Source organism: Geospiza fortis, unplaced genomic scaffold, assembly GCF_000277835.1.
Source record: "Geospiza fortis unplaced genomic scaffold, GeoFor_1.0 scaffold590, whole genome shotgun sequence".
Taxonomy (NCBI): domain Eukaryota; kingdom Metazoa; phylum Chordata; class Aves; order Passeriformes; family Thraupidae; genus Geospiza; species Geospiza fortis.
Window position 1 is genome coordinate 303,224 of NW_005054402.1, and position 24,865 is coordinate 328,088.

Sequence of the window (24,865 nt, forward strand, 5' to 3'; positions counted from 1 at the left end):
GATGTCAAAAACTTCTCTCAATTTTTTGAGCAGTCTTGGGAATCTGGAGAGGTTCTAGCTGACTGTAAGCTTGTCTGGGTTTGAAATGACAGATGTCTGTTAAGGAAGGCAGGAGCTTCTTGTGAAATGGAGAATGCAAACTTCTCTCTGAATTACTATGATTTTGAAACTAAGAGGTTCTCGGGCAAAGCTATGGGAATAGGAATAACAGTTCTTTACTGGGAAAATTGAAATACAAATGCAATAGTACAAATAAACAACAAAAAAAACCACTGTCAGAGTCAGAATTCAACCTGACACCAGCAAGGGGGGCTATTTACAGATGTGAACGAGATGGGGCTGCTATGGAAAGTGTCTTGAGCTGTTTATTTTTCAGCATCAGTCTCATTACATGATTATGATAATGGGAAGATGCTAGAATCTGAAGCCTGCCTTTTACAGCTTTCCCAAAACTCTCTGATTTTATAGATTCCCACACAACCTGACACTCAGTTGGTCAGGGTGTTGATAGCAGTCTGAGTAGATGGTATTTGCAGTCTTCTTGGAGTGATAGGTGTGGTTTTGTTGAAGCAGTGATCTTGTGGAAAGGTGTAGTTTTCTTCTGAAGGTCCAGTGGTAGTGCAGATGGGCTTGGTTTTCTTCTGGGAATTTAGTGGAGAAGAAAGCTGTTTTTCTGGGAATCTAGTGGGAAAAGGTTTTCTCTGTTCTAAATTTTAAATTATATCCAGGTAGGAATGTTTGGCTCCTCCCTCTGGGCAGAGCATCTCACAATGGGATGATGTAATTTTTATTATTTATGTAGTGACAGTCAATGGCCCATTAACAGAAGATATCTTTTGGAGGGAGGATTGGTTGTGGAAGGGATAAAGGTTTAAGCTGGGTATTAGAAAAATGACCTTCACCCAGAGGGTGGTTGGACTGACTCCCCAGAGCAGTGGTCACAGCACCAAGTCTGACAGAGCTCAGCAAACATTTAAACAATGCTCTCGGGTACATGGTGTGGCTTTTGGGGATGGGTTTGTGCAGGGCTGAGAGCTGGACTTGGTGATCCTTGTGGATCCCTTCCAACTCAGAATATTCTGTGGTTCTCCTGGTTTCTTGCAGCCAAACTTCATAGAATCCTGGAATGGTTTGGGTTGGAAAGGACCTTAAAGCTCATCTTATTCCTCCCCCCTGGGCAGGGGCACCTTCCACTAGACCAGATCCCTCCAACCTGACCTTGAACACTTCCAGGGATGGGACAGGTGAGCTGTGGTCTGGGTCTAAGGAATTTGGAATGGGTAGAAAGGTGGTTCATCATCTCTGGTGACTGGAACTGCTGATGGAGACCAGCTCCCACAGGACTGTGCCCCACCAGTAAGATTGCCTTCAGCTCACTGGTGTGATAAGGCCAAACATGGCTTTTGTAGAGCTGAAAATCTCTGGAATGCTCAAAAATTTGACACAACAGGTGGGGTTTTGCACTGTGGTTGCTCTGGGGAGTCCCCAAAGCCCTGTGGTTTACTCAAGGTGAGATAATCTCCTCTGTGTAATCATCTCCAAACTCAGAAGCTCAGAGAAGCAATAACAACCTGCTTTGGGCTTTGTCGCTCTCCTGGGGTTCCAAGAGCCTCTAAATCCCCAAATTACGTGGACAAATGTCTTTGCTGACAGTGGTATATTTTTAAATTCGCCTGCAGAGCACCTTAACATCCACCTTGAGGAGCATCAGGAGGGAAGCAGGGAGACTGCAGAGATGTAGGGGAGGATCACCCTGGAGAACCACAAGTAAGGACAGCACATGCTGAGCCACCCATCTCCTGTCGTTTTTTCTTGCAAAGAAGAAACAGCTTCAGCCTTCATCTCAGCTCCGGCCTGGAGGCTCCTGGGCTCCAGTTCCTTATTGTACTCTGGGATTAGCACCAAATCCAGGGGATCTGCTGCAGGTGTGCGGTGAGGACACCCCGTTGGGACACTCGCTTTGGGTACTTCTCACTGACCACAAAGGGCTCCTGGATGAGGACTGGCAGCTTTCCTGTAAGGAACACTTAGGGATCTTACTATTGCTGATATAAGGCACATCCAAAAGGTGATTTTTGATTTTTTTTCCCCCAAAAAGAAATATTTTCAGGAGGAGATTGCTGAGCTTTGGGTGTTGCATGTTTTTCTTTGAAGACTGCAGGAACAGAATAAAGAGCTGGGAAAATCTTTTAGGAAAATCATCAGGAGGGAGGGGAGACTTCATAGTCAGCAAGTTTTGGGTGCCCCTTATCTGGAAGTGTTCAAGACACTGGATGCTGGATGGAGCTTGGAACAATCTGGTCTAGTGGAAGGTGTCCCTGCCCATGGCAGGGGGTGCAATGAGGTGGTCTTCAAGAGCCCATCCAACCCAAACCCTTACAGGAGTCTGTGGAGAAGACAGACAAAGCAGGTGGTTGGCAGATGCCAACACAAGGAAAATTAATAAATTCTGTGCTGTCTTTTACAGCTTTTACTGGGTTTCTCCGTGTTTCAGGTTGTGCTGGATGATTTCAAAGTCCCAGACTGAAGACACACAGGGGATTGAAGGCAGCACCAAGGTAAAGCTCCTCAGGGTCATGTAACCTACAGCTTCTCCCTACCCATGCCATGACTTCCACCCAGCACTGTCTAATCAGTCTGTGCATAAACTCTTGTTTTAGATCTTGTAGGATTGTCTCCAAACAGATCCCATTGCAAAGAGAGTTTTCCAGCTGGAGGAAACCTCCAGCAGGGAGTTCACACAGACAACACACTTTGAAGGAATGCCAGGAAGCAATTGCACCCAAGCAACGGAATTCAGCTTGGCAGGATTCACCGAGGACCTGGCAACTCAGGTCACCCTCTTCCTGCTCTTCCTGCTCATCTACCTTGTCACTATCCTGGGGAACCTGGGCATGATCACCTTGGTCAGAGCCAGTGCCCTGCTCCATTCCCCCATGTATTATTTCCTGGGCAACCTGGCTTTTGTGAACCTCTGCACTTCCACCATCATCACCCCCAGGATGTTGGTTGGGGTTTTACTGGGGAAGAAGGGAATCACCTACGCTGGGTGCATGGCTCAGATATTCACTTTTGGCCTGTTTGTGGTCACTGAGTGTTTCCTACTGGCTGCAATGGCCTATGACCGATATGTGGCCATTTGCCACCCCCTGCTCTACCCCCTTGTCATGTCCCCAGAGCGCTGCTCCCAGCTGGTGACCGGCTCCTACCTCCTGGGGCTGACCAATGGTGTGGGACAAGCCATTGGCATGTCCAGCTTGTTCTTCTGCAGCTCCAGCACCATCGATCTGTTCTTCTGTGACATTTCCATGCTGATCTCCCTCTCCTCCTCTGACACCACCCTCAGCCTCGTCATCCTGAGGACTTCTTCATCTTTGCTTGGTGTTCCCAGCCTGCTGGTGGTCCTGGTGTCCTATGTGGCCATCATCTCCACCATCCTGAGCATCAGCTCAGCTGAGGGCAAGCACAAAGCCCTCTCCACCTGTGCCTCCCACCTCACTGCCGTCAGCACCTTCTATGGGCCATTGGTTTTCATGTACTTAATCCCCAGGTCAGACACCTCCAGGGGAGGGGATAAATGGGCTGCTGTGCTCTACACTGTGGTGACCCCCATGCTGAACCCCTGGATCTACAGCCTGAGGAACCAGGAGGTGAAGGAGGCTTGGAGGAGACTCAGGAAAATAAAATGAGCTTGGACGTTTTAATGTTGTGGGGATGTGGGTGATATGCTGGGATTTTTGTGAAATATGTAGAGAGATATTTTTGGGGCTTTCTGCACTTTGATTTAGATGATGTGCTGGCTGATTCGATATCAGCTGACAACAATAATTTCACTCCAGTTTTGGTGTTTGGATGAGGCTTAGAGCAGCCTGGTCTAGTGGAAGGTGTCCCTGCCCCCAGCAGGAGGTTGGAACTGAATGAGCTTTGAGGTCCCTTCCAACCCAAACCATTTCCAGAATTCTGTGACGCATTTGGTATTAAAGCACTGCATATATGAAAAAACCCCAAACCTTCCAAATCGGTGCATTATCTCACCCTGTGCCAGGTCCATGGTGAAATCCAGAGTGATGAGACTCTCCTAGAGACTCAGAACAACTTGGGATGGAGGAGAAGCTGCTCAGTTGGATTAAATCAAGCCAGAATCAAGGTAGTTTGCTGATTTATTGGTAACACAAAACTCACAGGCACTGAGGGTCACTCAGTGAATCCTTTGTTCCCAAATCTTGCCAACAATTCCCTGGTTATTATTTACTTTGGCTGCCTGGCTAAATCCCCCTGAGCTGTTTATGCTCCTGTTCCTCTTTTCTCAGCTGTGCTGAGCCCCCATGGCAGGCCCCAAAGGGCCTCAGCTCACACGTCCACAGATATGAAGACAACATCCTCAAGTGGCACCAGGGGAGGTTTAGGTTGGAAAGGAAAAATTCCTTCATGGGAAGGGCTGTCCAGCCCTGGAACAGGTTGCCAGGGCAGTGGTGGAATCCCCATCCCTGGAGGGGTTTAAAAGGTGTGTGGATGTGGCACTTGGGGACATGGATTAGTGGTGACCTTGGCACTGCTGTGGGAATGGTGGACTTGATGATCCAGGAGGATTTTTCCAACCGAACCAATTCTATGACTCTGTGATCAGGACCATGAACTGGGACCTCTTTGTGTATCTCCTGCTGTTCTCCCACCCTTCTGCTCCTCCCTGCCACCCTCAGGACATTGTTTAATTTGGGTGCAGACAAGATTGTACATTTTTTCTTTAAATATGACTAAAGATTATTTTTAATGTTTTATTCAAAACATAACCCCCCCCATAATTTTTAATTGATTAAAACATAAGCCCCAGAGCAACTCTCTTTGCTCCAGGGCCTTACAGCCATTGTTTGGCAATACAAAAAATATTTGAAAAATATTCAATATTTTAATAATATTTTGAGAAAGCATTTCATGGTTTTAATTTATTTGTCCAGCTGGTCTTGCCTTGGCCATCACCTGACCCTTAAACAGGAACATGAGCCCTTAGTGAATTAAACCCTGAGTCTGGCTGTGGCACTGTCACTGTGCAAGGTGTGGCTTTGTGCTGGAGCTGCTGCTCTCAAAACCAAAAGGTTTTGGGTGGTGGTGCAAGTGGGGATTGGGGAAATGAGGGTGAACTGTGTCCAGCTTCTGTGGGAACAGCACCTGGCCATGCACGAGAGGAGCTGGGGCCACCATGTGGGAAGGAGATGGGACGTCCAGCACTCATGTTTGCTCCTGGTGGACACACATTCCTCAGGGGTCATCCTGTGTCCCTGCCCCTGGCAGGGCATGGGAATGAGATGAGCTTTAAGGTCCCTTCCAACCCCAGCCATCCCAGGATTCTCTGGCTGCTACAGTTTACTCTCCGTGAGTCTCCTGAACCCATTTTGGAGCACACATTGCAAAATGGCTTTTGAAAATGAGGTTTCCTGGTCAGAAATGGGCAGATGGGAACCAGGTAAGCTTGGAAAAGGGAAAATGCTGAGTGTTGCCCATGGGGAATAATTGTCCCAGACACTGGGACGGGAGAGCAGCTGTGGAGGTTGTGGTGGCCACCAGGATGGAGATGAGCCATCAATGGGTGTTCTGAGTGCAAGGACATCCACCAGCAGCTGGAGAAAAGCACTGACAGCCACTCAAGTGACTTCCTGCAATGAACCTCTGACTGAGAGCTGGAGGAACAGGGAAGGAAAAGCTTGTTTGGGAGGGTGAGAAGAGAAATATGGAATCAGAGAAGAATTTTAAAATCTTTCAAGTACAAGCCTTTAGCAAAAATCTTTCTTTTGGTGTTCCCTCTTGGCAGTGTTGTGTTCCCAAATGGCATCGCCCAAGCTCTGCAGGCATCAATTCTGATGTGCTGCGGGTATCCCATCCCTAAAACTCCAGGGAGAAACTTCAGGATGGATCCCAGGGCCTCTGGAGAAGGCTCATTGTGTGCCTCAGAGACCCTGTGGTAATTGGTTGTGTGGGGATGGGGTAAAACTTAAATATTCCAGCCACGTTAGGGGGTGGGAACGGAAAACTTCCTGGTTTTGGCCAGACCGATGGAGCTTGTGGACTTCAGCTCCAGGACCTGTGAGTATCCTAATGATCAGAGAGGGAGAAGTTTTAAGTGGTTTTGAGACAATTTTTTGCTGGTTGGGGAAAATTGTCCTTCCCAAGTGTTTGCAGAAGGATATAATAACAAATAACTCCAGGAAATTGCAAAGGTTCTTCCTGATTGCAAAACATGTATTCCAGTACATCTGAACCTTCATTCCTAACTCAAATTTTGAATGGATGTTCCTCATATCAGCACAGTTAGGAGGCACACTCTGGGCAAATTGACTGGAGGTTCAATCTGAACCTAAAAGTCTTAAATTCAGCTCATCATTAGCACCAGAAAATGTAAAATTGAACTGCAGTAGGAAAGTTCCTGCAGAGTTTTCATTTCGTCCTGATTGGCAATTGCAGCACTTCTCCAAACCCTGGGCTGTCTCTCAATCCCTGAATCTCCATTTCTTACACCAGTTCTTTTTAATTCCCTGTGATCCCAGGAAATTATTTATATATTCTAAGAGATACATTTAAATGTATGTAATTACATATAATATATAAAATAAAATTATATTATTACATAAAATATGTAAAATAAAATTATATATATATTAGGAAAATATTTATATTTATTAAATAATTACATCTCTAACTGCATATATAAATTAAACCTCTATATTAACTTTATTTATATAGTAAAATGTTCATGTATTTAATTATATATAGTGGTAAATAAATCCTCAAGCTGCAATTTAACTTCCTGAAACTGAGTTGTTTCAACTAATGGTCTTTATTTACCAGTGCAGGTCTCCTCTTTAAGGAGCTGCTTCCAAAGTCATCCATTCCCAAGGGAAATTTCCTCCTCCAGGGCTGGGCAGTGACAAACCCCTTGGTGTTCCTGTGAATGAGGACTACAAACAGCAGATTTTTTGGGTCAAGTTTTAATGTTCTTTGTGAAGGTAAATTATTCCTGTCTTCCGCACTAACACTGGGTTTATTTCTCCCTGGAAGTTTTGGTCTGGGAGATAAAATCTGATCAAGCAAAAAGGGCCCTGAGATGTGAGGAAACAGGTGAGTTTTAGCCAAAATAAGGCTGCAGGGAGTTGATCTGTTGCAAGGAGAGGGCTTGAGGCTGTAGCCTGTTCTCACAACAAACAATCATCCAGGCTCAGGGTCTCTGAGGTGAAACCCAGGAATTTATCATGAAATCCACAGCTTGGGTTGGAAGGGGCCTTATGGATCCTCCTGTGATGATCCACAGGCAGGGACACCTTGCACTAGCCCAGGTTGTTCCAAGCCCTGTCCAACCTGGCCTTGAAGATCAATCATTGCATAGCAGCACAACCTGGATTATTTCCCAAATTATAAATATTCTATTTATTTGAAATGTATTATCAGCATCTTACTCCCCATGTTAATCATGGCACCACAACATTTTTGGAGCCTCCAGACTTTTAAAACCCTTTTCTTTCTCCACACTTCTCACAAGAGTGACACAAGTATCACCATATTTAAAGGGTTTTTTAATACACTAAATCTCCTGTTTGAACCTGAATTTCAATTTCACGGGAAGGAAGAGAATGAATTTGGTTTATTTTAATTTGTTCTAACTCTCCTAAAGAAAATTTTAAAGATGCCCTGATCTCTCCAGTGCTTTGTCTCCTTTGGATCTTCTAAACCAATGAGGTTTGGGGTTGTTTTTTGGGCGGTTTTTGTTGTTTTCAGTTTGTTTTTCAAACTCATAATGATTTCTAAAGTCAGGATAAATTACTGGAGTTAATGCTTTGAATCTGATGAGTAATTGTTCCCTTAACTTCTTCAGGAGGTGGTACAAACCTTCCACTGTGCAAAGTGATTTATCAAACCCCATCAGTGGCTAAACCAGACTAAAACCATTAGAAACAAACTCAGTAGGGAACTTTGACTACTTTCAAATGTATTTTGAACCAAACAGTAAATTCTGCAGTTCCTGCATCTCCAGGCTGTGTTTGCTGATAAAAACACAGCCACTTTTAACGTGTTTGTGCAGAAAACAGGAATCTCCTGACTCTCCATCTCGGCTTTCCCACAGCACCTGCATTAGGATGGCAGCCAAAGGAAATGGAACCACCAGTGCTCACTTTGTCCTCTTGGGATTCTCTGAGCAGGGCCATGTCCAGGTTGTCCTGTTTGTGGTGTTCCTGGCGATCTATGTGATCACCCTGCTGGGGAATGTAGCACTGCTGGTGTTGATCAGGCTGGTTGCCCAGCTCCACACCCCCATGTAGTTCTTCCTGAGCAGCCTGTCCTTCCTGGACCTCTGCTATTCCTCCTGCATCACTCCCAGGCTGCTCCGGGATCTCCTGGATGAGGACAAGGCCATTTCTCACGCCGAGTGCCTCACACAGTTCTATTTCTACGTGGCCTTCGCCACCACCGAGTGCTACCCGCTGGCTGTCATGGCCTACGACCGCTACGTCGCTGTCTGCCACCCCCTGCTCTACTCCCTCTCCCTGTCCAGAGGGATCTGTGCACTCCTGGTGGCCGGCTCCTGCCTGGCTGGGGCCACCAACGCCTCCCTCCACATGGGCCTGGCCCTCAGGCTGACCTTCTGCGGCCCCAAGGGCATCGACCACTTCTACTGCGAGGGTTCCCCGCTCTTCGCCCTCTCCTGCACGGACTCCAACGAGCTGGGCTTGTTCCTCACGGCAGGATTCAGCCTGGCCGCCACCATCCTGGCCATCCTCCTCTCCTACACCCGCATCCTGGCCGCCGCCCTGGGCACGCGCTCAGCTGTGGGGAAGCGCAAGGCCTTCTCCACCTGCGCCTCCCACCCGGCTGCCGTGGCGCTCTTCTATGGATCCCTGGTGTCCGTGTACTGCCGGCGCAGATCCAGGAGCTCCCAGGAGCCAGGCAAGGTGTTCTCTGTGCTCTACACCATGGTGACGCCCATGCTGAACCCCTTCATCTACAGCCTGAGGAACCAGGAGGTGAAGGCCGGGGTCTGGAGGCTGATGGGGAGGAAACACTCGGCTGAAAAATAGTATTTCCTTTTTTGTTTGTGTTTGCTGCCTGGTATTTTAATTTCAGGAATTTAAGCCCTTCTTGACCACTTGTAGAGCTTGAGGACCAGGGACTCTTCATCGCTTCTGATTACAGCTACTTGGGACCATTTCCTTCTTTTAGGGGAAAAAAAAGAGAAACTTTTCTCCATCTGCCTGATTGTGACACTCTCTGATTGTTTAGACATCAGGATGTCCCAGATAATGTAAAAATAAAATGCAGCAGGAGACTTTCTAAAGTGTTCTCCCTTCTTCCCAGTTAGCAGTTGCAGCACTTCTCCAAACCCCCAGTTGTTTCCCAATACCTGAATCTCCATTTCTTACACTGGTTCTTTTTACTTCCCTGTGATGCCAAGGAGCCAATTACATATTTCAAGGACAAATCTATATATATTTAAAATTACATATTATTTGGGAAAAATATATAAAGAAATTCTATAAACAAACTTTCTTTATATACATAAAGAAATATATATTAAGGTCTTTATACATATAAATTTGTATATATAAAAAGAAGTGGGACATAAACCCTCAGGCTGCAATATATAGAATATATATATCAAACTTCCTGAAACTGATGGTGTTTACTTACCAGTGCAAGTCTCCGGCTGAAGGAGCTGCTTCCAAAGTCATCCATTCCAAGGGGAATTTCCTGTGTGCCACCACACGGTGGGCAGTGACCCAACTCAAGGCCCAATCTTGCTCAAAGAGCAGGGAGCCCTCATCTGGCATCTCCTATGGATCATGGTGGAATTACAACTGCTGCTCTCTATCCCAGCATTTTGTCCATATTTTGGTTTTATTATCAAACAGGCTTTGCTTAGTTTTGAGCAACTGTGTGATTTCCCCTCTAAAATAAACACAGAGACACAGAGGAAAGAAAAACAGACTGTTGGAACTACAGTGAAACTGAGCACAGAAGGTGTGGCAGGAAGGCTGACCAGAAGCAAATACGGGGTAGAAGCAGTTACAGAATCCCACAATCATTTAGGTTGGAATAGCCCTCTAAGATCATGGAGCCCAACTGTTAACCCAGCTCTGCCAAGGCCAGCGCTAACTCATATCTGAGCTCAGTCTGTAGAGGTCAGACCTGAGAGGCCCTTCCAGAGCCTAAAGGGGCTCCTGGAGAGCTGCAGAGGGACTCTGGGCAAGGGTGGCAGGACAAGGGGGAATGGCTTTACACTGACAGCATTTAGACTTGATATGGGGAAGAAATCCTTCCCTGTGAGGGTGCTGAGGCCCTGGCACAGGTTGCCCAGAGAAGCTGTGGCTGCCCCATCCCTGGAAGTGTTCAAGGCCAGGCTGGCTGGGAATTGGAGCAGCCTGGGATAGTGGAAGGTGTCCCTGCCCATGGGAGGATGTGGCACTGGTTGAGCTTTAGGGTCTCCTAACACAGTCCTGTGCCAACACATTGACCCTCCAGCTTTTTGGCTCCAGGGCCTGGATCTGACAAACAAAGCATCTGGAGAAGTTCACTTTCTCTCTAACAAGGAAGAAAGTTTCTTCCTTGTTTTCCTTTGCTAATTAGTCTCTAATGGCTCGTTAAGATGAATGAAAGAAGTTGTTGAGAAAGCCCTCTGAGAAGTTCCATGATGATGATTAGGAAACTTCCTTGGCAAAGCCCAGAAGATCTTGTTAAGCTGGTGATACCTTGGAGGGTGGTTGGTCTCCCAGGATCACTTCTTGCTCTGGGAATGGGAGCAGCATCCCTTGTGCTGGAAATAGCTGTGAGTGCCTGTATGGTGGGACCCTGGAGCTCAGACCTGCTGGTGGGCTTTCTTAATTCTTCATTTAAACCTGAAAACCTTGAACTGAAGGAGAGTGGGTTTGCACTGGATATAGCAAAGAAATCCTTCCCTGGTAGGGTGTTGAGACCCTGGTACAGTTTGCCCAGAGAAGCTGTGGCTGCCCTATCCCTGGAATTGTGCAAGGCCAAGTTGAACAGGGCTTGGTTTAGTGGAAGGTGTTGGAATGGGATGAGCTTTAAAGTCCCTTCCCACCCAACTTTGATATCTATGTTTGACATTTATACCTTTATAATTTAATTATATCCATTCCAGCTTCTTCATCCAGGTCCAAATCTACTTTTCCTGCTTCCCCCCAGACTTAAAGCATCTCTTTCCTGCTGTTTTTTCCCAGAGAACAAGGAGACTACTCACAGTCCATTTACTTTTCAAACAGAAGTGAATTCTCATGTAACTCCTCAGAACACAACATCTGCAACACAGCACCAAAGGGAAAAGTTTTCTGCTTCCACCTTTCCCTGCTGCAGCCAGGGCTTATCCCTCTGCAGAGTCTGAACTCATCCCACCCCCCAAAGGTGTCAACAGGTGAGGAACAGCCAAAATGACGGGGAGGAAGAGGAGGAAGAAGGTGAAGTGTCTGCTGAGCTTATCCAGACCATCTGAATTGTGAAAGAAAGTTGCAGGATCATGCTCAGTTTGCCCTCAAAAACAACAAAGGATATTTATCCTTTGGAATTTGTTAGGATGACTAGAAAGTAGGAGTTTTTTCCCACTCTAAGTGCCTGCCAGGAAAAGATGAAGGATTGCTGGTCTCTCCCCAGTGTTATGGCCATCCCTGTGCCTTCTTTATTGAGCCATAATTTGGAGAACTGTTGTTTAGGCTTTTTTAGGGCCTTTTCCAGACCCAAATAGCTCCCAGCTATCCATAGATCAGGTGTTGAGGATTCTTTCATCTATGGAAACCAAGTCACTTAAGTGCTTAAAGTTTGGGTGAAATGCACCTGTTAGGTTTTCAATATGTGTTTTTCATTCCCCTTGATTTCTAAGGTATATCTTGAGATCCCGACTTGCATCAGCTTTTTATCCCTCTAAGTCAGAAAAAAATGCACTTTTAAAGCCTTTTATCTTACTCATTTATCAAGCAAATTTAAAAATACTCTTATTCTTCCCAAATGCTCCCTCCCACCCCAGCAGCTTGGCTCTATAAATAACTCACAGTTAACAATGAGGATTTTTATTGGAGTTTAGGGATAAAGACAACAATCTTGCAAGAAAAATACATATTGATCAGTGCAAAATAAGTTATAAACCAATAAAGCTGTGATTTGCTTTTCTTTAAAGAAAGAAAGGTTTAATTGGAATAATACACAAAGGAAATTTAAGTTTGAGGCTCCCACTCCTGTTTCCTTACAAGGAATATGTGAGTGTGGGGTCTACTTCTCCAGGATAAATATTGTAATTGAGTTTTGTGAGGAACTGTGGAAGAACATATATAAAACTTTGAGGATAAGGGAAAAATCCATATAATTTAATTTTTTTATTCTTGCTTTAGAGGAGCAGTTTTCTTCCACAAGGGCATGGAGTGGCAGAGCAACAGGGAATGGCTTTAAGCTGAGAGAAGGTTAAGATGTGATTCTGGGAAGAATTTTTTTTCCCTGTGAGGGTGGGGAGGCCCTGGAACAGGCTGCCCAGAGAAGCTGTGGCTGCCTCATGCCTGGAAGAGTTCCAGGACAGGTTGGATGGAGTTTGGAGCTGCCTGGTGTATTGGAAGGTGTCCCTGCCCAAGGAATGTAGAACCAGATGATCTTTAAGGTCCCTTCCAACCCAAACCATTCCAGAACTCCCTGATGCCACGAGCCGCACCTCTCTGCTCCTGGCAGAGGTTTAACACCTTCCTCCTGCACTTCCCCAGCGCTGCCTTCACCTCCCTGTTCCTCAGGCTGTAGATGAAAGGGTTGAGCATGGGGCTGACCACGGTGTAGAAGACAGAGGCCACCTTGTCCCGGCTGCCGTGCCGCGATGCCGGCTGCAGGTACATGAAGAACAGGGAGCCGTAGAACACGGCCACAGACGCCAGGTGGGAGGCGCAGGTGCGGAAGGCTCTGGCCCTGCTGGGCGCCGAGCTCGTGCCCAGGACAGCACGGAGGATGCGGCCGTAGGAGAGCAGGATGACCACGCTGGTGCCCAGCCCGTTGGCCACGGCCAGGGCAAAGATGGCGGCCTCACAGCCGCGGGTGTCGGAGCACACCAGCCTCAGCACGGGGCTGGCGTCACAGAAGAAGTGATCAATGTGGTGGGGCCCACAGAAGGAGCCCCCAAACGTGCAGCCGGTGTAGAGGAGGGCGCTGAGGGAGGCCACGAGGTAGCACCAGGCCACCAGCTGCCAGCAGGCCCGGGAGGACACCACCAGGACATAGCTCAGGGGGTGGCAGATGGCCACATGCCGGTCGTAGGCCATGGCGGCCAGGAGGTGACACTCGGCCGTGACAAAGAGAGCAAAGAGGTGGAATTGTGTCACACAGCCGGCCCAGGAAATGGTTTTATCCCCAAATAACAGGTCTGTGAGCATTTTGGGAGAGATGACGGTGGAATAGCAGACGTCGGCCAGGGAAAAGTGGGTGAGGAAGAAGTACATGGGGGTGTGGAGGCTGGGAGTCACCCAAACCAAGACCATCAGCCCGAGGTTCCCCACCAAAGTGACGATGTAAATCAACAGAAAGAGCACAAAAAGAGGGGCCTGTGCCCAGGGAGTGTCTGTAATTCCCAGGAGGATGAATCTGAGCTGTGTGTAGTTTCCTCCCATGGCCAGGTGTTACCTGCTGAGGCAAAGGGAAGAAATACACTAAAATTGTAAAATCCAGAGTTTTGCTTTTGGGTCATATTTAACTCAAATTGATCACCATTTTAATTGCCATACATTGGTATATTCCATATATTTTCCAAATATAAATTCTATACTTTTTTATTTATCAGTTGAGGTGCCTAGAAAAGAACACAGAACTTAAAGAAAGACAAATGGCAGATTTGCTTTTCTGTGCCTGGATACCTAAAATTATGGATTTATTCTGACACATGTTAATTAATAAGGAAGAAAAGAATCAGATATTTATTCCCTTTTGGTTTGAAAGAAATTTGTTTCAGAAGGCACCTTGGAGAAATCTCATTGGAGATAATGTGAACCTGGAGTGGGAGAAAGTCCCAGTGCCAGTGAAATCCCAGATTACACCACATTAAGAATATTTTTCCTTTGCTTTTAATTATTAACCCAGTCCATCAAACTGTTGTATTATATATCACTCACACTGGATAAAAATCCCATGGATACATTCACATTTTATACCTTTCTGAGCTCCAACAGGCTGAAATATGCAAAACCATGGGAATTAAGATAAAACTTACTTTGAATGGGAATGAATTTAAAAACAATCCAATTCAGAGGCTGTTAACAACTGCATTCTGCTGACAATTCTTCATAACTAAATAAGAATTGTCCTTAACACTTCCATAAATCCATTTATCTTGCTTTAGCTGCCTAGGGAAAACAAAAACCAATTTGCAGAAGCCATTACTCCCATTTATTATTAAAAAAATCCTGCTTTTGGAAGGCTGTTTTCCAGCACAGCCCCAAACAAGAGGATATGAGGACATGAAGAAGGAATCCAACTTCTTTCTCTTGGATTTACAGCTCCTCCTGTGCCCTCGCTGTGGTGGTAGGAGCCAAGGGTTTACCCCAAAAGCAGCAGGGAACATCCAGGCTGATGTGGAGAGGGATGTGCTCCTTCCCTGACTCAAACTCTGAGCCTGTGGGTGACAGGGCTGTAAATATGTTCCCTCTGCTCTCCTGGGACAAAACCCTCAGGGCTCCTCATGGCACAGCACATAAACAAAGAAAAGAGGGAAAAAAAAGAAAGGGATAGAATGGAATTCTGAAATCCATTGGGCTTCAGGGATCTCAAGTCCATCACGTGGATGAGCCGTCACGTCACATGGACACGTGGCACCAGCAGTGACCCCAAGTGTCACACAAAGCACCTCCAGCTCTGGAGCTGCTCATGTCCCTCTGTGGACACCAGGAACTCCAGTTTTCCTTCAAGGATGGGATTATCCAAGATGAGGTACCTGCAGCCCAGATGTCCACACCTGGGCAGGCAGCTCTGGGCACTTTCAGACAGTGATTACTTGTCCCAGAGTGAACTGATTTGCATTAATCACCCCATCTGGGGGCTCCATCCACACCTTGACCCACAAACTCCATTTAAGCTCAGGCCAAGGAGGTTGTTCCCTCTGCAGAAGTCCTGGTTGCCAGTTTAAGAATATCTTTACATCTCTGGATTCCTTTAATCTGCACCTTGTCTTGATCATAGATCCAGCCCTGACCAGGACTGAATTGGTTTTTGGATGTTTCAGCCTGCTGGAGTTCATAAAGGTATAAAACATGAATTTATCTATGTGAACTTTATCCACTGTGAATGATATAAAATATAACAATTTGATAGACTGGATAAAGAATTAAAATAAATACCTGATTAAAAAATATATAGAATTTAGGTCAACCTTGGACCTGCCTCATTGTCGCCAGCTGTCCTGGTGGTTTGGAGTCTTGGCTCAGAGAACATCAGGAGGCTTGGAATAAATCTGATTCTGATTTACGAAGCAAGCTGGAAGGTGGAAAAATAAGGTTTTTGGGGAAGTCAGTGGTGATTTGGTGCAATATAGTCCTTGAAAAAGATAAAATAGATTTGGTTTGGGTCAATGCCAAAGAAACGGAGCAGAAATACTCATGAAAGCAAAAATTGCCATTTTTCTTGGAAAATGCACAAAGGCAGTGGAAGGACTGAGTGATAAAGAGTTTAAAGGTTTATACTTAATTACCTGATAATTATTTAACTTCTTTTACAAGCCATTTTACCTTCTTGGTCATTCTTTTCTGAGTATCAAAAGTTTCTCATGGAAATAACTGGATTTCCTGGTTTTATTTATTATTTTGAGAAAAGAGGGGGTGTTTGAAGTTGTGCCTGGGGGGTGGGGAATAAAGCAGGAACTAGTGGAAGTCAGTGGTGAAATTTTGGTATGGAAACTAACCAAATTCCAATACTGATGTTAAAATGTTGTTGTTTGCAGAGCTACACCCAACTAAAACATCAACATGAGCTGGATGATCTTCAGGGCCCTTCCAACCCAAACTATTCCAGGATTCTGTGACCCTGCATGGGTCTCCTTTGGACATGGCACATCCTCTTCCAGCCTACCTGGAGTCTCTTGATGCCTCTAATTCCACCTAAGCTATCATGGGATGTGTTATTGATAACTGATAAATCCCATCTGTGGATGCAAACTGTACTTTGTGGGCAGCTGAGATATTTATTCCTGGGAATACCTGGAGCAGAATAAGAAGGTTTGATGGACTCTGGATCATGTTCTGACAGGTGGGTCCTGTACAGACCTCCCAGTGCTAGGCCAGGAGTAGCCTGGAAGCATTTGGGGCTCATTCCTTACCTGGAGGCTTGGATCAGCCCTCACCCCCTGCAATCCCAGCTGGCTGCTCCAGGGGTCCATCCAGGACAGCCTGAGCTGTTTGCAATGGATACCTGGAGCAAACCCACCCCTGACCCTGAAGTAAAGTTGTGTTCACTAGAAAAATTAAATTATATTTCTGTTAAAGGATGTTTTGCTGATGGAGAGGTTCCTCAATGAACCTTCTGATCCTGATGCTCCTCTGGTGAGGTAAGAATTGGATTTTTATCTTTAATCTTTTTATTCTGACTTGTTGTGATATCAGGGACAGGGAATTCTGTCTGGCTCTTTTTTTTTCTCTCCATCATGCTGGGGCTCTTATTCATACCTTGGTTTCAGCTGGAAATGAAATGGGATTCATGGAGGCTTGTGAGGGAGAAGAAAATCCAGTAACATGTGGGTGTTGGTGCACACATTTAACCCAATAATGTTTTGCATTTTATGTATAAATATATGGGATAATGTACATTTGATATTGGATTTCAATATATATTTATGATTTTGGATCAGAAAGGACAGACATCTAGGAGATCTCTGGCCCTAGGACGGCAAGTTATATATGGCAAGTTACATTTATATCTATATATATTTATGGATATGATCTTGGAGCACCCTGGGCCAGTGGAAGGTGGCCCTGCCCATGGCAGTGGGGTGGGACTGGATGATCCTTCAGGTCTCTCCCATCCCATACCATTCCAGGATTGTGTGAAAGGTGTTAGGATCCTCTGTATAAAGTTTATGTGGGTTTAACACATAAAAATCTCCCACATTCCAGACTTCTGTGATTTCTGGGCTGGATTAGGGAGGCAGCTCCCATGAAAAGCCCTTTCTAGGAAAGATGGAAGCATAACATTCTAAATGGATTAATTTGCAGTTTTAACACAGTTTGGAGATAATGAGATATCACCCATAAGCCAAGTCAATAAATTAATTAATAAATAGCTCCATATTTGAAAACTAGGTAAATTTCCAATTGAACCAGTCACCTTTGCCCTGTCCTTTTTCCACCCCTAATTTCTGCCTTTCAAAGCCTTCAAACAAAGCTCTAATTAGTTTTCCTCTTTATGCCCCTGGTGGTTTGCCAAAAACAAAGTCAGAAATATTATCAGTGGAGTTTGTATCCAGAGATTTGCCCTTTGGCAGTGGGGAAAAAGGACTGAAAAATAACAAAGCAAAGCAAAAAGAAATCTGAAAACCTGAAATTTAAAGATGAAGGGTGATAATTATTTTAAAAGTCAAATTTTTAGGCAAGAAATAACTCCTGACTGAAACTGCAGCTCCCTCATTTCTCCACATTCTGGGTGAAAACTTGGTGCTGGCAAGGATGACAAATCAACCTGGTTTTTGTTGTCAAAAAACCCCTTTCCTTGTAAAAAGTTGCATTTCATCTACTTCCAAATTGATTTAATTCCTGTTTTTACATGAACAACTTATTTTTGCTCCTTTGGTGCACCGTGGTACTCTGTTGTCAATCCCAAGGGACATTAAAGAGCCACAAAAATCCTTTTACGGTATGAAATGGAGAACTGGAAGGGGAAAAGGTTCCATCAGTATTTCCTGTATGTCACCACCATCTATTGGACATTGCTGGAAACATTATCTCTATTATATTTTACATAAAACCTCCTTTTTTCCTGTAAGCCTTGGGTAGCAAAGTGCCTTGTTCTTGCTCAGGAAACTGAGAAGTAGGCAATAAATAAAACAATGGCATTGTGTGCCTGATCCCACCGGGATATTTTATATTCCACACGTCAGCTCCTGAGCCTGTTGAAAATATTGGGTGTTTGAAGTTCTCACATTTGGAAACAATGCTTTAAACTGCACTTTATTTTTGTCTTAGGACAATTTTCAGCTGATGCTTCAAGTTTTCTGAATCCTTCAGGTGGAGTTGGATGGCATATTGGGAATAAATCCTTCCCTGAGAGGGTGGTGAGGCCCTGGAATGGATTCCTCAGAAAAGCTGTGGCTGCCCCATCCCTGGAAGTGTTTAAGGCCAGGTTGGATGGGGTGATCTTGGTGAATACTAGGGCAGCTCATTGGAAGCTCTTCTACTGCTTTGCCCAAAGATTTTATGGAATTTGGGTGCCACAATGGAGATCCTCACCACAGGACAGGATAAACACTCCATTAGCTATTCCACACCAACCACTTGCTTCTCAGCAAGAATAATATATAACCCATGGGTTTTAATTGAGTGTATTTCCATTCCAGGTGTCTGATCCATCACACAAAGTAAAGCTGGTTGGTTAAGTAAGAAAAAGCGAGGCTGGACTTTAGTTAAGCAAGAAATCAAGGTCAATTCTCTGATGGCAGCAGGTGGATTCCTCGTCTGGGAGGAAATTCAGCCCCAAAAATGTTTAGTTTTCCTTATTTTTAACACCTCTGTCATCTTCATGAGGGTAATGAAAAGCAGCTCTAAATCCTCCTTAGTAACTCCAGGAGACCATGGAACACCTGAAAGAGACGTCAGATTCTGGGGATGAACTCGACCTTCAACCAAGGCTCATGCAATAATGAGCATTTCCAGGTTGGATCCATTTGTCAGGAGCCAGCAGTGCCTACTCTTGGTTTACTCTCTGGTGCAACTCTGCCAAGCCATGATTATCCAGGAGAAAAATCCATGTTGGTTTATTCTATCTCTTGTAGAGTGGGGTTTCAGGAGCTGTTGATCTCTCCCTGGTGAACAGCAAGATGGAACATGAATTCCAAGTATCACATCTAAAGCAAAGTGAGCTAAGACAAATCCCAGCTCTTATTCCTACACCAGGAAAAAATACACTGAGGAAAGTCCCATTTTCCAATGCATTCACCTAGAAAATCTCTTCCTGGGACAAAGCAAGCAGGCATTTTATTCCTCAAGTGCTCAGGCTGGATAGGGAATGGTCAAAAGATAAGAAATAATTTCATTTTCCCAGGAATTATCAGGAAAATAATGGAATTCCATGTGTAAGTGGATTGAGAAGAACTAGAAGGAAGCCTTGCAACTTATTTATGATTTATTTATTTTGATATGGTATTTCCCTTTCTCATGGCTTAAATATGCCCCTGCTTTCAAATACATTGGCTGAACAGGGATACTGGTGCCAGGAACTTGTGGTTTTTCTCTTTCAAGGAGAATTTACCTTTTATTGACTGAAGGTTTTGTAACTGCTTGACAAAAATTAACATTCTTATCATTATCAATGGATTTATGTGCATTAAACACTTCAATCTAAAGACAGAAAGCAACTGAACTGCATATATAAAATGTTCAGTACGGCTGGAGAAAATGAGATGTTTGCATCTGAATTTATTCTCCAGGGCTTCACCACCCAAGCAGATCTGCAGGTGATGTTTTTTGTCTTGTTCCTTGCCCTCTACGTGGTCACTCTCCCAGGAAATCTGGGAGTCATCGTGTTGAACTGGATCAATCCACGCCTCCATGTACTTCTTCCTGAGCCACTTGTCCCTGCTGGACACCTGCTGCTCCTCCACCATCATCCCCTGGAGCCTGAGGGATGTTTTGGTGGAGAAGAAGGTGATTTCCTTCATGAGATGTGTCACCCAGCTCTTCTTTGCCACCTGGGCCACCACTGAGTGCCATGTGCTGGCTGCCATGGCCTATGACCGCTACGTGATCACCTGCAGGCCCCTGCTCTACTCCGTGCCCATGTCCCAGAAGATTTGCATGGGGATGTTGGCTGGAGAGCTTAGCTCCACTCTCCACACCATATTTCCATGTTCCATGTCCCGTTCTGCCACTCCCAGGCCATCAAGCACTTGGTTTGTGACAGGCCCACGCTGCTGGCCCTGTCCTGCTCCGTCACCCGCGCCAGTGAGGCCGTGGTGGCTGCCATGGTGTGGTTCAACGTGCTGAGCACCACGGCTCATCCAGATCCATCCTGGTGTCCTCTCTGTCCGTCCACGCTGCCATCCTGCGGATCCGCTCGGCCGGGTGGCATGAGGCCTCATCCACCTGCGCCCCCCACCCGGCCTCCATTGCTCTGTGCCACGGCAGCTCCACCCTCACAGATCTGCGCCCGTCTCCAGCTGCTCTCTGGAGCAGGACAAGCTCATCTCCCTGGGGTATTCTGCCACTGTTCTCAGGCTGAGCCTGTTCTTCTATGGCCTCAGCAACATGGACTTGAGGAACACCGTGAGGAAAGCAAAAAGCCGGATCCTCGCTGCCTGGTCCATCCATGGCTCCTGGTCAGCTGAAAGGAGAGGACAACCCCACTGTGGTAAGGGGTGTTTGATTTTGGACCCTCAGGAAGAGAGGTTGGATATCAGACCCTCAGCATCCCAGGGTTGTAGTCCAGACTCATCTTCCAAGCCATTGGTGCCATGGTGTCCCTGCAGCAGCACCACAGGGAAGGGAGGAGACATCTCCTGGCGTTGTGTGGAGCGCAGGAACTGAGGGGGAACGTGGCAGAGCAGAGCTGGAGTGGGAGATGAGGCACCATGCTCAGGGACACTCCCTGGGCTGCAGGACAGGAGCTGCGGAGATTCCAACCCTCACGGGAGCTGCCCTGCCCTCCCTTGGTTTTTCCCCCTTTTTGGGGGGGATGTCCATGTGGAAAGGGTTTTATGGAAGCACTGACTGCTGGCCAGAGCACTTGAACTTGTTTTGTGCCTTCTCTGGGAGAGAGGAAAAAGGGAGATGGGGGTGTCCAGGGGGGTGATGGTGTCATTGGGGCACCCCAATGTCTGTGGAGGGGGAGCCAGGAGAGTGAGGGATGAGGGGGGTCAGGAGAGGTCCTCCTAAAACCCAAGGGAGGCTATAGCCCAAAAAAAAGCCAGAAAATTCTTGAGGGGTTTGTGTGTAAAATACTTAAACTTGCAAAGATTCACTTTTTCTATATACTGAGAAATAATCTCAATTTATATAAAAATTGATTTTTAAAATAAACCCTCGTACCTGCTGTGTTATAGGATTTTCAGAAATTCTGAATATGGATCTGTAGGGTTTGAAAATACAAATAAAATGTCTGTGTACATAAATTAAACAATAAAGGGCTCGAAGAGGTAAAACAAGATGGTCTGTACGAAGGACCTAGAAACATCTCGGTGTATGCGTAATTCTTTCTCCCTCTTCCCGCTGGAACACCCCAAATCCAGGATCTGGGATTGACTGAAATTGGGATTTATTGGCGCCTGAAACTGGCATTTATTGGAACCCTAAAACCACGGCGCTCCCTCAATGCTGCCGCCCTGTGGACACAGTCGGTACTGCAGCTCCGAGCGCTCCGGGCGCTTCCCGCGGCTCCGCCGGCACCGGGACCGGGACATGGAGCTGGACCGGGACATGGAGCTGGACCGGGGTTTTCATAGTTGTTTTCTAGGTGTCATGTGAGGCTAATTCCAAAAGTTTGGAAGTAGTTGGGAAACATTGGGGCAAAAATGTGAACCTGATCCATATCTAGTAATTCCAAACTTCTCCCACAACACCATTCTGGGGGAAAGCTGGTTAAAGGATAAAGATACAGAGGAACAAGTGTTGTAAACCCCCCTCGCTCTCTGACTGAGCAAACCTTCCAGTAATCCTAGTACATCTCTCTGAGAGGTTCTGGGGTCATAAGGTCTTCCAGGAAAGCAAAACAAGCTCAAAGACGAGGGAATAGGCTTCCAGTTAATAATGATTTGGTGGGTGTGGGAATGATTCTTGTATGTTTCACACTCCTCTTTTAACTCCTGGAATATTTTTAAAGTTATTCCTTTAACAAACTAAATTTGAGAGGAAATGGTGCAAAATAAATGCACGGAGAGATCATGGAATCCCCAATGGTTTGAGTGGCAAGGGACTTTAGGGATCATTTCAATCCATCCCCTGCTATTCCATCCACAGCCCAGGGTGCTCCAAGCCCCATCCAGCCTGGCCTTGGACACTTCCAGGGATGGAGCAGCCACGATCTCTCTGGGTTTACGGGCACAGGAGGGAATTTCCAGCAGGAGCTGAGGCGTTTCCTTTGCTCTGCCCAGCCCCAGCAGGGCTGTGGGAGGCAGAGGGTGTGGGAGCAGGAGCTTTGCCCACTGCCCCGGGGGAGTCTCTGCTGTGCCAGCCCCGGCAGAGCAAACGTTTGTGGTTTCACATCCCGTTCCAAGGAGCTGCCAAGGCAGGAACGGGGATGGGCACGGAGCAGGGATGGTGCCAGGCACAGGGTGACATCCAGAGGGTGCCACCAGCCCGTCCCTGCTGCCCAGGCTGGGATGAGCAGGCTGGTGACTGTCCCTGTGTTTGCTCTGCAGGGTGAGGAAGCCAACCCTGGCGAGGAGGAAGATGAGGAGGTGTGGGAGGATGGAGACAGCGGCCACCAAAGGCTGGGGAAGGCCCAGCTCCAGGTAGGAGATGCTGCCTTCCAAGGAACTGTCGCTCCCAGCAGGAGCACCTGTGCTCACCTGGATCAATGGCACAGGCAGGAGAGCCTTGTCCTGAGCCAGGGTTTCATTGGAGGGCTCTCAACTCCTTGGGAATTGCTTAAAGATAGGATTGAATTTGGTTCTGCACTTCCCATCTATTTCCCATATGAGACAAAGTGTCGAGTCTGGGCTGTGCAGGAATGAGCTCCCATATTTTTTTTCTTCATGCTTAGTTAACCTTGAGCTTCTGGGTATTTTTTTCTGTCTGATTTGTCACAGGTTGATGTAAATTTTAACTAAAATCCCAGGCAGCTGTTCCCTGAAATCAGGTTAAAAGAAGATTCCCCTACCTAAACACATTTTTGCAGCCCTTTATTAGGAATCCTGGTGAGCCATAGGATTTGAGCTGCCTTAGACTTGGAAACAAGTCCCTGTTTTTTTAGAAGCTTTCAGCAATTTACTGAAGTTCTCCTGAGATCCAGCCTGTCAGTAGCAGCTTCCCATCCACCCTGGGAAACTGGGCAGGGACCCCACTGAGGACCCTCTGGATTGGGCACAGCTTTTTTCTGTGGAGAGATGCTCCAGCAGCACTTGGCAGTGAATGTTTGGGATGAATCCATAGGAACAGATAAATCCACAATCACTGCCAGGCCCTTTCCAGCACTGAATTCCCAGCTGAGGGGAGAGGAGCCTCTGAAATTGGCCCTTCCAGCACAGCAGCTGCTTTGTGCCTGTGCCTGGAACCTGGGATTGATCCTGATTGTCCAGCTCTGGAGTCCCTGAATGCTGGATTATGGAAAACAGCCAAGACAATAGATCAGCCCCTCATGTCACTTGGTGGTTTTAGGCAGGGCACAGCAATTGACAGTGTGTGTGTCTGGGGAGAGGAGCCACTGCTTCCTTTCCCAGCAAGGTCTGGGAAAGGCAGCCCAGAGGATGAGGCTTGGGAAGGAGTTGTGAGCTGAGAAGTGACTCAATTCAAGTTTAAGTGGCCTTAAACTCCTGGAATGGTCTGGGTTGGAAGGAACCTTCGAGATCATCCTGTTTCCTTGCCCTGCCATGGTCAGGGAGACTCTCCTGGGGTGTGCATGGAATTTGCTCAGTGCCAGGCTGGTGAAATGGGTGGGGTTTTCTCCCTGAGCCCAGTCAGGGGCAAGTTTGGGGCTTCCATGGGAAGAAGCCTGGGAGCTGCATTTCCAGAGCTGAGAGGGTCCATGCCTGGAAGTGTTTCCAGTTCTGCTATTTGTTTTTTTCCAAAACTGGACATTACATTTCTTCCCTGAGTGAGGTGTTTTTCCCTGGGTTGTGGGGATTGCACACTGGTTGTTTAAGGGCTCTGATGTCTCTTGCTCCTGAATGGAGGAGTGAGGAAAAGGGGATGCTCCCAACTGTCACAGAGATGTGGGAACAGCCCAGTTCCAGAGGGATGTGGTACCCAGCTCGTGGTGTGCACCCTGAGATGGTCTTTCCTGTTGTTTATTCCTTAGAGTCTGTTGGAGTGCTGGCCTACATTTGGAAGGAGCCAAGTATCCTGGAGCTGTGAGGTTTTTCCTGTCAGAAATCCATGGTGGGGATGTTTTCCCTGGCCATCCCAAGTGGAATCAACAGCTTTGGAGTCCCCACAGGCTGGGGATGCATCCCCTGAAAACCAGTTCAGGATTGTTCATCTGACTGCCTCTGACCTGTGACTTCAGGGACCCTCCCAGTATCCTGGAATTTCCCAGGAGAGGATATTCCATCACCTGCCTTTTGAGCCAGGAATTCCAGACCCAGTAAGTCAGACATTCCATGTGAGCTGTCCCAGTGGCTGGGTGGGAGAGGGAGCAAACACCCCACCCTGCTGTTTGAGACATTCCCAACTGGAACTGGGGCTGAGCTGCCATTGCAGAGCTCTGAGGCCATGAGTTCAGCCTTGAATGGCATCCCCAGGGAATGCTGAGGCATCCCATGCCTGTGGCACTCAGCCACACATCCCTGATGGGGAGCAAAAAGAGGAGGGGGGAAGTCCTGGGTTAGTGGGAGGATGTTTCTGGAATGGAATTGGAACGGAATTGGAACAGGTGCTGGTCATCCCATGGAATCAGGGGCAGCTTTGGCTTGGAAGGGAGCACGAGATCATGGACAGTGTCTTGTCTGATTCCACAGCCAAGAACATCCCAAAGTGCCTCCTCACCCTCATGGACAGCAGGA

At 46.7% G+C, this 24,865-nt stretch overlaps 4 protein-coding genes and 1 long non-coding RNA gene across 5 annotated transcripts; 4 read left to right on the forward strand and 1 right to left on the reverse strand.

Annotated features, from left to right (window-relative positions):
* The first annotated feature begins 2,762 nt into the window (after positions 1-2,762).
* On the forward strand, positions 2,763-3,689 carry LOC102041176 (olfactory receptor 5G3-like). The gene has a single exon (XM_005426104.1). It carries the CDS (start codon positions 2,763-2,765, stop codon positions 3,687-3,689), a length of 927 nt encoding a protein of 308 aa, XP_005426161.1.
* A 4,416-nt stretch (positions 3,690-8,105) lies between these two features.
* Positions 8,106-9,062, forward strand: LOC102041351 (olfactory receptor 1030-like). Its single transcript, XM_014309120.1, is given in 1 exon segment — positions 8,106-9,062. A coding segment is annotated over 1 exon segment (939 nt). The 5' UTR covers positions 8,106-8,123.
* Positions 9,063-12,632: 3,570 nt separating this feature from the next.
* Positions 12,633-13,628, reverse strand: LOC102032019 (olfactory receptor 151-like). The gene has a single exon (XM_005426132.1). It carries the CDS (start codon positions 13,626-13,628, stop codon positions 12,633-12,635), a length of 996 nt encoding a protein of 331 aa, XP_005426189.1.
* A 5,957-nt stretch (positions 13,629-19,585) lies between these two features.
* LOC106631933 (olfactory receptor 1052-like) lies at positions 19,586-21,671 on the forward strand. The gene is given in 6 exon segments (XM_031061175.1): positions 19,586-19,737; positions 19,739-20,048; positions 20,051-20,209; positions 20,212-20,371; positions 20,374-20,527; positions 21,542-21,671. Coding segments are annotated over 6 exon segments (1,065 nt in total).
* A 661-nt stretch (positions 21,672-22,332) lies between these two features.
* LOC115948460 lies at positions 22,333-24,854 on the forward strand. The gene is made up of 3 exons (XR_004082288.1): positions 22,333-22,657; positions 24,163-24,447; positions 24,821-24,854. It is a non-coding gene; the product is annotated as an uncharacterized LOC115948460 (long non-coding RNA).
* The last annotated feature ends 11 nt before the right edge of the window (positions 24,855-24,865 follow it).

Bases quoted from the DNA above. Each gene is read 5' to 3' on its own strand.
- LOC102032019 (XM_005426132.1), bottom strand. From the start codon at position 13,628: ATGGGAGGAAACTACACACAGCTCAGATTCATCCTCCTGGGAATTACA.
- LOC102041176 (XM_005426104.1), top strand. From the start codon at position 2,763: ATGCCAGGAAGCAATTGCACCCAAGCAACGGAATTCAGCTTGGCAGGA.